Here is a 14,790-nt window from a genome sequence, read left to right on the forward strand (position 1 = left end):
TTGCTTGTTCCCCATTGGACAAAAGTTCCTTTTAATGTTGGAGATTCCTCATGAAGAATGAAATATTTACTTTAGCAAGGACCCGTGAAAGGCTTGATTTTCTGAAAACCCTGCTTCCTCACACAACCTATCTGTTTTTTCCATTTCTCTGTTGCTGAGAGAACCTTATTTTCTTTAAAGAGATGAGTATTTATCTAAGGTTCAAGGCATCTACCCTGTCCATACTTGAGTCCCTATTTAAGACCCACTTCTTCCATGTTGCCAACAGTGAAAAGATTTGACTTGTAGGTGCATTGCATATTGTTGCTCCCCTTCTCCTAACCTCTGCCTGTATTTCTCAGTCTGTATTTACATTGTGAACTTCATTGTAATACCACCCCTTAAGGATAAGGTGATAATTAACAGTCAAAATGGATTTGTCAAGAATGAATTATGTCAAACCAACCCACTATCCTCCTTTGACAGGGTATCAAGCCTTATGGATGATGTGAAGTAGTAGATGTGATATATCTGGACTTGAGTAAGGCTTTTAATACTGCTTCACATGCTTTTCTCATAAACAAACTAGGGAAATATAACCTAGATAAACCTATGAAAAAGGTGGGTGCACAACTGGTTGGAAAACTGTACTCAAAGAGTAGTTATCAGTGGTTCGCAGTCAAGTAGGAAGGGCATATTGAGTGGGGTCCCACATGGATCTGTCTAAGGTCTGGTTCTAGTCAATATCTTCATGAATGATTTGGATAATGGCATAAAGAGTGCATTTATAAAGCTTGTGGAAGATACGAAGCTGGGAGAGTTGCATGTGCTTTGGAGGACAGGTTTAGAATTCCAAGTGATGTTGACAAACTGAAGAGGTGGTTTGAAATAAATAGGATGAAATTCAATAAGGACAAATGCAAAGTACAACACTTAAGAAGGAATAATCAATTGCACAAACACAAAATGGGAAATGACTGCCTAGGAAGGAGTACTGCAGAAAAAGATCTTGGGGTTATAGTAGATCACAAACTAAATATGAGTCAACAATGTAATGCAAAAAAAAAAAAAAGTGAACATAATTCTGGGCTGTATTATCAGGAGAAACGAGAAATATTTCATCAACTCTACTCAGCACTGTTAAAGTCTCAGCTGGAGCACTGTGCCCAGTTCTGGGCACCACAATTCAGGAAAGATGTGGACAAATTGGAGAAAGTTCAGAAGAGAGCAACAAAAAATGATTAAAGGTCTAGAAAACATGATGTACGAGGAAAGATTGAAAAAATTGGGTTTGTTTGGTATGGAGAAGAGAAGACCGAGGAGGGACATGGTAACAGTCTTAAAGTACATAAAAGATTGTTTTCAAGAGGAGGAGGATAAATTGTTCTCCTTACCACTGAGGACAGGACAAGAAAGAATGGGCCTAAATTGCAGTAAGGGGGATTTCGGCAAGATGCTAGGAAAAACTCCCTAACTGTAAGGATAGGGTGACCAGGTGTCCGGTTTTCAACCGGAACACCCAGTCGAAAAGGGATCCTGGCGGCTCCGGTCAGCACCGCGGACTGGGCCATTGACTGTCCAGGTAGCGGTGCCACACAGTGGGGCTGGCAGGTTCCCTGCTAGCCTCTGCACTGCGCGGCTCCCAAGAAGCAGCCGGCATGTCCCCCGTCTGCCTCCTACATGTAGGGGCAGGCAGGGGGCTCCACGTGCTGTCCGTTCCCCAAGCCCCACCTCCACAGCTCCCATTGGCCAGGAGTCTGCGGACAGGGTAGTGCGCAGAGCTGCCTAGCCACGCCTCAGCATAGGAGCCGGAGAGGGGACATGCCAGTGCTTCCGGGAGCTGCTTGAGGTAAGAGCTGTCCAGAGCCTGTACCCCTGACCCTCTCCCAGACTCCAATCCCCTGCCCCAGCCCTAGCCCCAGCCCTGATCCCCCTCCCACCCTCCAAACCTCTCGATCCCAGCCTAAAGCACCCTCCTGCACCCCAAACCCCTCATCCCTAGCCTCAACCCAGAGCCCGCACCCCCAGTCAGAGCCCTCACCCCCTTCCGCACCCAACCCTCTGAGCCAGCCCTGGGTAAATGAGCGAGTGAGTGATGGTGGGGGAGTAAGAGACAGAGGGAGGGGGAGATGGAGTGAGCCTCGGAGAAGGGGCGGGGCATGGGCGGGGCCTCAGAGGAGGGGCAGGGCAAGGGTATTCGGTTTTGTGCGAGTAGAAAGTTGGCAACCCTATGTAAGGATAGTTAAGCACTGGAACAAATTATGTAGGGAGGTTGTGGAATCTCCATCATCGGATGTTTTTAAGAACAGGTTAGACAAACACCTGTCAGGGATGGTCTAGATAATACTTAGTCCTTCCTTGAGTGCAGGGGACTGGATTAGATGACTTACTGAGGTCCCTTCCAGTCCAACATTTCTCTGATTTCTGTGACTGTGTAGAAAGCACCCAGCACATTGTTAGTGCTACTGTAAATAAATAGTACTATCTAGTGTTGACAAATTGTATAGTCAATTGCTTGACCACACTTTAATTCATTATGAAATATACTCAAGAGACTAAATAACCAATGTCAGTCATGTTTATTACTAAAAGCCAATAATAATGTTGTACAGGAGAAAGGTTCTATACGATACCAATCTCCGGGAAGCCGTCTTGTGCAGCATTGTTACATTAACCTTACGCAGAAGGTGTGCACCCAGAGTCACACCTCTAAAGCCATCTTTTTGTACCCTACCAGTTTACAAGTAAAAGGTACAGCGTACATCACCTGAAACTAGCGTTTTACCAATTAGTTTTTTACCTTGTTTTTCTGGTACTATGCTATACCCCTTATCTCTTTGTTCTGAACACATGCATTCCAGGTACTAAAGGGCGTGATGGCGTCTCCTAGGTTTGTACTAGGCCAAAACAATTATATGTCTTGTCTTCTTCCTTTGGGAGATTCCAATACTGGCCTGGGAGAATAACTCCCTACCTGTTGCTATGATAAAATAATCATATGTCTTGATCCTGACAATTTTCCTGTGTACTTAAGCCAAAGCTTACTTCGGGTAATGCAAGGTGTTATGGGATACTTAGCATAAGAGAATAGGATTATAGTAAAGGTAGAGGCCAATTTAGGTTATATAACTACTATACGGTTTGTACTTAATTCTGTTTGTGCTTAATGCACGCTAATATACGTGTGGTGCAGGTGATGCATATTAATATGATCTATATGCTAGGTAGCATATATTGGTCAACATTAGCCACTTCTAATGTTCCCACCAGCAACGAGCCCAAAAAAGGTTTGGTTCTGATAAGGATCCAAGCTGTGGAGACCGGATAGCAGACTTGATGGACTATTAATCCTGTCTAGTGTAGCAAATTCTTATCTACCTAAATGTTTGTTTTCCAAAATGCACCCCTGCCAGTCTCGAAGTGGTGCATGAACAGTCAGTATAAAACATTGTTCAGAAAAAAACAAAACTGATGGCAAGTCAATTGGAAAAAAACCCTACTTCTACCCTACAAACTACATTTGAATCACTCAAGGGTCTAGCAAAATCTTTAGTGAATAAGTGGCAAAGAGTCCTTATAGACTAACAGACGTATTGGAGCATAAGCTTTCATGGGCGAACACCCAGTGTGCCCTGGAAATTTGGGCCTTGTTGAGCCATTGAAATAAACAAAACCCCATCCCTGTCCCCTGGAGAATGCCCTGCCTCTAGTTCCTACTACGGATATCTGGGAACTGTTGTCAGGACCATGCCAGACCATCTGATTTATCAAGATAGCATATGGGGAGAGAGATTCTGAGGTAGACAGGACTGAAGCCACATAGGGCTTCATTGATCAGAATCAGTGTTTTGAATTTCACTCAGAAACAAATGGGTGCAATCTATAGCAAGCAGGTGTAATGTGCTCCAGAGAAGAATCATCAGTAAGGAAGCAGGCAGGTGCATTTCACACTCGCTGGTGTTGCTGAATCTGCCAGGGTACATGGCCCTCATCACTCTGGTAACTGGGCCCCTCACAGTCATAAAGGGTTTTATCTTCACAACACCCTGTGAGGTAGGGAAGTATCATCCCCATTTCACACAGGGAGAACTGAGACGGGTAGACTGTGATTTGCCCAAAGCCAACCAGGGAGTCTGTGGATGAACCCAGGTTTCTTGAGTCCTTGTCATGCCCTGTCTACTACATCAATCTTTTCACCCTCTAGAGAAGCCACATATATCCTGTGTTGCACTAATCCAGTCTGATGGTAACAAGCACATGGATTACTGTGGTACATATGCTGTAAATATTGACTAATCCTTGCAGTACCTCTTGAGGTAGGTCTATTGCTAGACATGCTATCTAGCATTTCCTCTAAGGTCTGTCCAGGCCTAACCTTTGCGGTGAGCCTAGATCCACTTTTGAAGTAGACTGTGAGTTGAGTCTAGATATTGTAGTGGAGAAAACACACACCAAGAAACTTGGATTCCCTCCTCTCTCTGTTGTTATATAGAAGGGGGAGTGGGCTGGATATTGGGGGGGAGGGGGAAATATACAGCGCAACGAGCCTAGCAGAAAAGACTGGAGTAAATGAACTTCACTTAAGGTATGCCAGGTAAAACTTGGGTCCATTCTCCCCTGACAAGTATTTCCATGCTTGGTGACAACAGGAGGTTGGGACAAGGACCTGCATGACCACACTTATAATTTGTTTTAAAGTTATTTCCAGTTTCATAATTTAAAAAAAAAATCTAAGGTCAATTTTAAGACCCTTATTTTCTTTTTCAGAGGCACTTCCCCTTCCAATTCTGCGGCCGATGGTCTAAGAACTCCAGCTGGCTTGATGGGCACTTGCCACAAGATGGCGCTAATGTCACAGTAGAAAGAGGCCAAACGCTGCTGCTGGATACCACCACTGGCATCCTCAACTTTCTGCACGTCAAAGGTCTGAGGAGGTTTTTGTCTGTTTGTTTCTTGCAGGCTGTAGCGTTTCATTCTCTCCTCCTCCCCCGCCCCCCAATCAAATAAACTGTGCCAAGGCACCTGGTCAGACAGGAGCGTCAAAGACAGAGCATCAGTGTTTGGTAAACATAGTGAGGATGGGGGGAGGGATCTGTTTAATTATTCTGTATGCAGAAAGCATCGTTTATGCCGTTTGAGGCATAATGACAATATGAGTAGGACTACTGAAAGCTGAGCTCTTCTGCACAGCCATCAGGGATAATAGTGGTACTGGTAACAATAATCACCTATGTCTTGTGTGGTATCTTTGATGCAAGTGTGTTGGAAAAGCCTTTACAGAACTAATGATGTTGTTACAGAATTATAGGCTACAGTTACAGAATGTAATAAATAATCCATGATCCTAGCACTCCGTTAGTGCCGTGTAAATAATACAGCACAACTAAGAGAGAAAGCATCAGGCCTGTAGTACTTACATACCCCGAGTCAAATTCAGATTTGGTGTAAATAGATGCAGCTCGGTTGGAGTCAATACACAATTAAGGACAAAAATAACCTGCCATTCACCAGTAGAAACATTTCCATCCTCGAAATGAAGGCTCCAATCCTGCACACCCTTCTGCACATGCTTAAGTTTAAGCACATGCGTAAATGTTTTCAGGATTGGGGCCTAAAAAGTAAGCAAAGGACTTTGTGTTGTGTTTTAAATGCTTACACTTAATGGTTTGTAAAAGAGATTTCTTAACAAATGTCATAGGTATTAAGGCCCAATTCCTCAAAGGCATTTAGGCTCCTAAGTCCCATTGAAATCGATGGGAGTTGGGCATCTAAATATCTTTGAGGATCTGTGGCTAAACCTTCATTGAGGACTATAGACGCAAGGAATGTGATATTTTAATGTATTTTAACTCAGTTTTGAGTTAACAGACGATAAAGAAATCTGAAAATGGAAACAACTTTCCTTCCCACTTCTATCCCTTGATCAGCGATCTCCCAGAATAGCGGGGTGGAATTTTATCAGGTTTTCTTCCACCTGAACAAAGAAAATAAATATTTTAATCAATCTGGGGGCGAGATCAAGCATGAAAATGTTTTAGCCAAATCCTCCCCTCCTCCCCACCAACCTCCCGCTGAAAGTTCTAAGCCTCTGAAAATATGTTCTTGGTAATGAATGAGTCGTTTTCAGCCCAAATGAGATTATCCTGCTGGAATGCATATCTGTGTCACAAGTATGAGGTGGGTCTGAACTAGAAGGCAGGATCCAAAGTCCTAGCAAGTTTGGATCCAAATCTGGGTCTAAACTTTGTGGTTCAGCCCAAATCTATGAAATAGATCCAGAGCAAGAAACTGAATAAGAAAGGAAGGTCAGACAGAACTCTGAACCATGGGCTTGATCCATAAGCCCAGTGAATTTGATGGGAGTCTCTCCATTGTTTTCAGTGAAGTTTGGAATCAGGGTCTTTGTGGCTTGGACTCATATTCAAAAGCAATTTTTTCCCTCTCCGTCATGCTCCTTTTCATTCTCAAACAAGCCCATTCAGTTGACCCACACAATATGGTAGGTACGGTACAGTTATTAAACCAACATTAGACTATTTTAGACCCAGTGACTCTGAGAAGGGCATTTATGATACCAAACACACTTGGTTCTCTTGTATTACAGTAATTTAGATGGAATAAATGGGCTGAAAGAGTCACAGGTGTTAACATGACCCTGAAACTATCCAGCATTAAACAGTTTTAAACAGCGTTCAGGGTTTTATAACCAGATACCTCAGCATGCTTAGTACCATGGCAAACATACCATTAAAAATCTTTTAAGTTCTTTATTAATGATACAGAAAAGAAGGGAAAACAATTAAAGCATTTGAAATGTAAAGTGTTATGTGAGGCTTTCATTTTAATCAGGTCCGTTTTTCCCTTTCCCATTAGCTGTAAAGAGATTTTATAAGGAAAAACCCCCTGTATGACAGTCTTTTAGATCAGAGGTTCTCACAACAGTTTTAGTGGCCTCAGAGTGGGATGGCCAACTCTTGCTGGTAGCTGGTCTGACAATTTTCCCTACAATACTTCTGTACTTGTTGAAAAGCAGCAAACCCGTTCCTGTAAGTGGCAGTGAGGAAGGATTCCCCTGTGCTCAGACTCACCCCGCATCAATGCAGCTCTTGATGCTAATAAGAAGGCGTGATACTGGCAAGCTGCATGCACCACATGGGAACACAGACAGGAGCCCCCTGGTAGGGCATGGCCTCTCCACACTGGGGCTGGGTGGTAAGAAGTAGAGATCCCCATTTAGCTCACCCGGACTTTGCTCCTATTCTTGTGCTCAGAGCTTGTCATGGAGTGGGAGCCCCTCACCATGACGGGGAGCTGCCAAGCCCTGCAGCAGCCTAGAGTCACTGACCTGATGTAGTAGCTAGAGCAACTGTGAATAGTGAGTGCAGCCCCAGGTGCGGGAAACGCTGATCCATCTCTGTCCCTGTCTCCCATGGCCATTCAGTGAAAGACTGCCCCAGGAAGGTGGGTTGGGCACTCACCGGCCGTCTGCAGCGTCCCAGACTCCTGGTGCGGGGGAGCTGCTCAGGGAAATATCCTGGTGACCAAACGCCGCAGCCATCTCCACTGACAAGAGCTGCCTCTGATGCCATGCACGTGTCTCCAGAGGCACTGCCTGGAGGCCCCAAGAAGGCTGCATGGTGCAGGGCGCCGATCCCTGCTGGCAGCACCAGCGCAAACACCAAGGCGGAGCATCTGACTGCCCTTGATGCCAGCCGTTCAGGAGCAACAGATGCGTGCTGCAGGGAGGGACTGCTGCTTTGCCCCCCAGTCTCCGCCCATGCTTTGGTGGCTGCAAAAAAATCCACCGGTGGCTGCATGCAAGAAACGCAGATGGTGATAACTGTACTTTTGGGGATAAAGAGAAGAAGTTAGTTGAGATGGGCTGGAGCTGTTGTTGTTGCTGTTGAGGTTTGATCCTGTTTTTTAGAAAACAAAACAAGACACACACACACAAGAGGGACATGGAAAAAACAGCAAAGAGAAAATGCAGCTTCTCTCTCAGGTGTTGACTCTCACTTGCAGACTCAGTGCTGGAGAAACACAAGCCCAGCTGGAGAAACACAAGCCCAGCACACAGTCTCGGAGTGGCTGATAAGACCTGGCAAACTTGTGCCATCGTTGGGCCATTTGGGGCATTGCTTTTAAATACCTCTCTTGGGTGACAGGCTTACAGCAGTGTTGCAAAATATAGTGGTGGCTGGCTAAGCCAGAGCGTTATTAAACAGAACACACATGGGGGAAGGGATTACATGGTCTTACATCCCAGGTGGCATTTGGGATTTAGCTGGTGGAGGTGGCATCTAGGTCCTTCTCTCTTGTCCGGTTTTCTCAGGATGAAGAAGACACAATGATGTCCCTCTGGATCCCGGGGTCTCAGGAGACAGCAGGGGTGGCAGCCATGATGGTGAAGCTCGCTCCTTCCCCTTCTTTCAGTCAGTCCGTGGCCACGGTAGACATCATCTTCCCCAAAAAGTCTTTTCCTGAGGACTGCCAAGGAAGTGTTGGGTGGAATAGTCCATCCCCCTATTATTTTGTCCACCAATTAGGTCTAATTTCCAACAAACCAATTTTGTTTAACTGGTGTTAACTTGTTTACCAGGCATGAGGTTAACACAGTTCTGGTGTTATATCAGGAGGCCTTTTCATTTGTATTAATTTAGCTCTTCTGTCTCTCTTTTGCACCTCTTCCCATCAACCTGGCCCTACACACATAGCTGGATAACCTTCTCTTGGCTTTGGACAGGAGTCCTTTGCAGTGATCCTCCCTCTGGCCTTCAATACCATCAGTCATAGGATCCTGTTGAGGCACATACAGGGGCACATCAGCCAACAGCCACTGCAGTCATTGCTGATATGGGTTGAGTTTGAACTGGTACCCTAGAAGTGGCAAGTTTTTTATCTTTGTCCAGTCTTCTGTGTCATCCAGTCACCTTTTGCAGATCCCCCTCATACCCATTATTGTCCTTGTTTATAGACTGGCTGCGATGCTTGGTTATCTGAGCCATTGTTTGTTATGCTCAGTCCATTTGGGCTATGCATGATGATACTATTTGCAGGCAGTTTCTAGTTCATATTTTCTTTTTTTAATCAGACAGAGACATTACAATTAAAATACCGTAAAAGTGATTCTAGCAGTATTGCAATAAGCATGTTTTTTAATTAAAGAAAGAACATGGGATGTACAAATAGTACCAGCTAATGGGAAGTTGCATCCAATGTATATTTTAATTGAGTTTTAAAGAGACTGGGGGGAAAGGCAGTCCTGTCTCTCTTTATTGCTCTGTGATGAGATCTCTAGGTTGTTACAATGATGTGCATCAAGTCTGGATTAATTATAGTCAATGGATCATAAAATTCCACCTGTCTTGGAAGAAAGGAGGGACATATTTTTTCTTTTTCTTTTTTTTTAACAAGAACTCAGTGTTTTTCAATGGAATTCAACTTGTAGGACAAGAAATTCCCTGCAGGGGAATTTTGAGGCCTTTACAACTGTAGCAATTGGACAGCTTTTCTATTTCTTCCCCTTAATTGTAAATCCTGATTTGTGGCTAAGTGTAGGGCACATGCATCTATTTTAACCCCTGTTTTGTCTGGGATTGCAGCATGTATATTAGACTCCTAGGGCGCTCGTTCGCTAACTAAATTGATTTTCTGCATGTTTGATAGCTGCCAAGACTCCTCCAAGGCTTCCCAGGCTGAACTCCAGCAGATCAGTGGAAGCTAATCCCAGTTCTCCTAACAAAAGGAACTGTATATGACTCTTGCAGAGATCAGACTGGAAGTTTAGGCAGCATGGTCCCCTCCTTCCTCCACTCACTGGCATGGAGAAGTCCAGTCTCTGCAAGAAGATGCTGCTGCTAATTATCTGAGAGAAAGCTCTCTTGAGTCCTCCTAGATCTATCCTAGGTCTTTCTATTGCCCCCATTCCCACAGGATTTTACAATCCTTAATGCATTTGTCCTCACAAAGCCCCTGTGAGGTTGGGCAGTGCTACTAGCCCCTTTCACAGATGGGGAACTGAGGCCCAGAGAGACTCTCACTTCCTCAGGTTTCAGAGTAACAGCCGTGTTAGTCTGTATTCGCAAAAAGAAAAGGAGTACTTGTGGCACCTTAGAGACTAACCAATTTATTTGAGCATAAGCTTTCGTGAGCCACAGCTCACTTCATCGGATGAATACTGTGGAAACTGCAGAAGACATTATATACACAGAGACCATGAAACAATACCTCCTCCCACCCCACTCTCCTTTTCTCACTTCCTCAAGGCTACAGAAGAAGTCTGTGGTGGGACAAGAAATTGAACCCAGGTCTGTTGAATACCAAACTAGCGCTCTGACTGCTGGACCATTCTTCCTCTCAAGCGTTAAACCTTGCTAATCTGTAGGCAAAAGACGATGCATTAAGGTATGGCCTACACTAGGTCCTGAGATCAGAGCCCCATTGTGCTATGCACTATGCAAAATACTTGGGGGGAGGGATAGCTCCGTGGTTTGAGCATTGCCCTGCTAAACCCAGGGTTGTGAGGTCAATCCTTGAGGGGGCCATTTAGTGATCTGGGGCAAAAATTGGGGATTGGTCCTGCTTTGAGCAGGGGATTGGACTAGATGATCTCCTGAGTCCCTTCCAACCCTGATATTCTATGATTCTTAGTAAGAGACCTTCCCTGCCCTTGCAAGCTTACGATTTAAATAGATGAGACAAATGTAGCATGGCAGAAATGGATACAAACAGAATACTAGTAATTGAGGCACAGAGAACTTCAGTGACTCGGCCCACAATGACACAAGCAGTCTGTGACTGAGCCAGGAATTGAACACTGACTGCTCCGAGTCAGTCCAGGGCACTTGCTACAAGACCATCCTCCCTTGCTAAAAGCAAACTGTTTTGCCTGAGCTGGTCTCCAGCAGGTTGAAATGTCCAAGCAGCTGCCTGTTTCTAGATTAGAGCTGGATTAAGGCTCTGATTCAGCAAAGCACTTGTGTCCAGGTTTAACTTTTAAGTGAGAGTAGTCACATTGACTTCAGGGGGACTAATCATGTGCATAACTGCTTTTCTGGATTGCGACCTTTGTAAAATCAAGATTGGATTTCTTTTAAAGATATGCTGTAGTTCAAAAGGAATTATTTGGGGGGAAGTTCTATGGCCAGAGTTGTACAGGAGGTGAGATCACAATGGTCCCTTCTGGCCTCGGAGTCTATGATTCTATGAAATGAGCGCAGGTTCAGTTCTGCAGATCAAACACCCCTTTCACATCAGTTCCCTTCTTGTGATTTTTTTTTTTTTTAGCTTGGAGCCTTTGTGAGGCTTTCCCCAAAGCATTATCCTACCACAGGAACCAAACATGTCTTTCCTCTGGAGCTCAGGTGTTGGGATTTGGAAGCCCCTCAGATTATCACCTTCACCTATTTTGTCTCCTGGTCTGACTGGCCTTCCCTGAGTAGCTGCATTGTGTATCCTTGGGTAATACAGATCGTGATGTATACAACTGAGTGACTTTCATCTAGATTTCCAAAGCATCTACTGTAACATACCTTGTTCTGGTGCAACCAGTAATATCCACACACTCCATTGTAACCTCTCTTCCTCCCTGTTTGGCTGTCCCTTTCTTTGGCTCATACAGTAGATGTGATCAAGTGTCTGTGATGCCATCTCAGTGCTGGCAGAGTAGGGGGACTTCCTCTAGACGAGATGGTGCTTGCAGCGTTATGCAGGCTGGTGATCTAAATCACCATTGCTTGGCACCTGTACTTCAAGGAAAGAGGCCACCCAGCTTGCAAGGAGCACATGGCATCTGAACAGATGGGCATGAATGCACCCAGCCAGAAAACATGGGCATCGGTCCTGGGAGATGATTTCTAACTGAGAACATTCAAGCAGCTGCCTCTCTCTAGCTCAAGGCTGGATTAAGGCCCCAATCTAGCATAGCTCTTGAGCACACACTTAATGTTAAAACACGTGAGTAGTACCATTGACTTAAGTGGTACTGCCTATGCACTTGAAGCTAAGCATATATTCAAGTGCTTTGCTGGGTTGGGACCTAAATGCGTGTGGGGAGAATGCACTCTGTGGCATGTACAGTGAGTTTTGGCCTCTTTTGGTTCAGACAGCTTTGGGGGCAGAGTCAATGTAATGAGCGCTTCACTCCTTTGTGTTTTGCTCTGTAGGAGCCCAGGATGCAGTGAACTTGTGTTGCTCATCCGTGTTTCATGTGAGCATGTCCAAAGGGTGCACGCAAGAGGGTTCATAAAATTAGTATCTTGTCCTTAATTAAGGCCGATAAATGAAGTCTATGAAAAGAGCGCAGGAGGATCTACATAGCAGGATCTTTCTTTTCATTCTAGTTTGCTCCCAGCAGGCACCCCCTTGGAGGCTGAGAACAAGCATATCAAATGGATTGCCAGCACGCTGCAGTCTTGTTATGCACGATCAGTTGTTTGAAGAAAGATGTTCTAGCTCTAGCCATTTCCTCCTGCTGTTTGCCATTTGGAGATGCATGCCAGGAACATAATTTGTGAGGTTCAGCACATCTCAAGGGGGTTCTAGTGGGATCCTCATAAAACACAAAGGTGAAGAGAGCTGAGAATAAGAAGTCAAGGGGTCCGGGAACACTGGTCATATAGGGCCAAAGCCTATGATACAAAACTCCTTCCTCGTATACCGATGGTAGGATACAACCCTTGTGCAGAAGAGAGTGGACATGTCCATTGAGGAGGTGACCTTTCAAATAGCAGCAGATGCTTTTCCATTAGGCAAAGGGCATTCTACTGGATTTTTCATTCATACAATAGTTAAGAGGATGCAGTTGATATAATTGTGTGTGTCTGTATATATGTGTGTGTGTGTGTATACACACACACACACCCCTTTCCTGTGTGACACTGAAATTATTGATTAAAAAACAATTCTCTTAAAAATTACTTTACATCTTTTGTTTACATTTAGCACTTCACTCAGCTTGTGTAGGGAAGCTGGATTGGATCTGGTGAAAGTCACTTTCATCCTTTTCCCTGCACAATCTAATTATAACCTACATCCAAATTTACAGGCATTTATGTCCAAACTTATTTTAACTATGGTACTTATTTTAATGAGACATTTCATTTAAAGAATACAATATTTCTCTTAAAGGTATAATATTGAGGCTGATTGCTTATAACATCAAAGCAAAACAGCGTCCTCAATGAGTGCTTTCCTCTGTGTTTGGGAAATCCCTAAAACATTTGGAATGCTATCACAAACTAAATATTAATGAGAAAGATGGGGTTGAACTCAACACCCTGTGTATGGACAATGAGAATCTCCATAATCATGAGGATTAAAAACAGACAAATATTTTGGAAGGGATAAAAAGCCTCATGCTACAAGGCATAACTCATTCTCTAACTAACAGGGATCAGTCAAAGCTTTCCTTGTGGGTAGGTTATCTTATCACTTCCAACTCTGGAGGTTCTTGCACCTTCCTCAGAAGCATCTATTGGAGACAGGATACTGGATTAGGCGGACCTTGAGACTGAGCCAGTTTGGTATTCTTTTGTTCCAGCCCAAGACACTCTATGAAATGAAGAGGTATCATATTGCATTTCCACCTCCTCTCCATTTGCTCTTGTTTTCCTTTGTTTCACATAAGACTTCAGAGCAGAAATATCCGTCTATCCCACACCAGTCCCTTCATCATTCTTCTGGTGCAGTCGGTGGTTCAAGTGGATGAGTACCTAAGTGGACCCTATCTTATTTTCTGGTTTGTTTTCTTTACTGTTCTATCAATTTTTCTAGCTGTTGGTTGGATTTCTTTTCCCTCTGAGAAAGGGGGCAGTGCCTCAGATTTAGTTTTGGGTTTTTTTTTTAAAAGAGGATGGGAAAAAAATTCTTTCCAGGCCTGGAGGTGAAGGCCAATTGCTGGTTTAATCAAGACAAGTGATGGTTTTGATGTTCTCACCAAACATCAAATAGCCTCAGAGTGTTTCTTTTCTCTCCCATTTGAAAGAGATGTGTTTGGTCTCCATATCACAGCACAGAAGAGATGATGGGTTTAATTGTATTTATTTGAATTGGTGGGGAGGCTACCATAACAATAGTTGATTGATTTTTATAAAATTACCCCAAGGTCCCTTGTAGAACATTCCAGGCTCTCTTGTGCAGCCATAACAAACAAAGTAAGGGCATAAGTGCTTGTAAGTTTGTATATAGGTTATAATTAAATGACTCAAATGACTGAGCCTGAATATTTGCCAATCTTTGCTTTTAACTGTTATTAAGCTGTTGTTTCTTAACTCCCAGGGATTTGTTGTCTCTGCTCTTGGACTGATTTTCAGAAGGACTTGGCTTCTGTTGGCTTCAGTGATAGGTGTGGGGGCTCCGCAGTTTTGAAGCTATCAGGTGTTAGGGTTCAGTTCTGCTCTGTAGGGATGAGAGTGGCCTGCCAAGGCAGGCAAGAGCTGCGAGAGCAGACTTCAGGGGAGAAGAGGGGGAAGAGAAGCTCCAGGACTGACTTTTGTTTTCTATGTTATATAAACAAAATAGACTGTGAGAGAAGGGAGTGTTATTAGACAAAAGGATTGTGCAGAGTTTATTAAGGTTTCTGAAGAGGAGAAACTGAGGCAGGGAGCCACAGAGCGACTCCAAGTAACGAGGGTGGTGCTTGGGATGCGGCCGACCCCGTAACAGCGCACGCACACACACATTTTTAGAAGAAACCAACTGTGATTTGTTAGAAAGTTCGCTGGGGATTGTTCATAGAATATACACATTCAAAAGTGGTGACATGCCTATCAACGCCCTTTGGAACACATCACCTTTTAGCTGCTTCAGGTC

At 44.2% G+C, this 14,790-nt stretch overlaps 1 protein-coding gene across 6 annotated transcripts in view; it reads left to right on the top strand.

Annotated features, from left to right (window-relative positions):
• The window catches only part of PKHD1 (PKHD1 ciliary IPT domain containing fibrocystin/polyductin), a 363,852-nt gene that overhangs the window by 125,774 nt on the left and 223,288 nt on the right, over positions 1 to 14,790 (top strand). For all 6 annotated transcript variants that reach the window (XR_006289317.1, XM_043542122.1, XM_037893881.2 and 3 more), the window contains exon 36: positions 4,747 to 4,903. Coding sequence is in view for 5 of the 6 variants with exons in the window: in XM_043542122.1 (XP_043398057.1) it covers positions 4,747 to 4,903 (157 nt within the window). In the remaining variant the exon portion in view is untranslated. The remainder of the gene's footprint in view (positions 1 to 4,746; positions 4,904 to 14,790) is intronic.

This window comes from Chelonia mydas, chromosome 3 (genome assembly GCF_015237465.2).
Source record: "Chelonia mydas isolate rCheMyd1 chromosome 3, rCheMyd1.pri.v2, whole genome shotgun sequence".
NCBI classification, from domain to species: Eukaryota; Metazoa; Chordata; order Testudines; family Cheloniidae; genus Chelonia; species Chelonia mydas.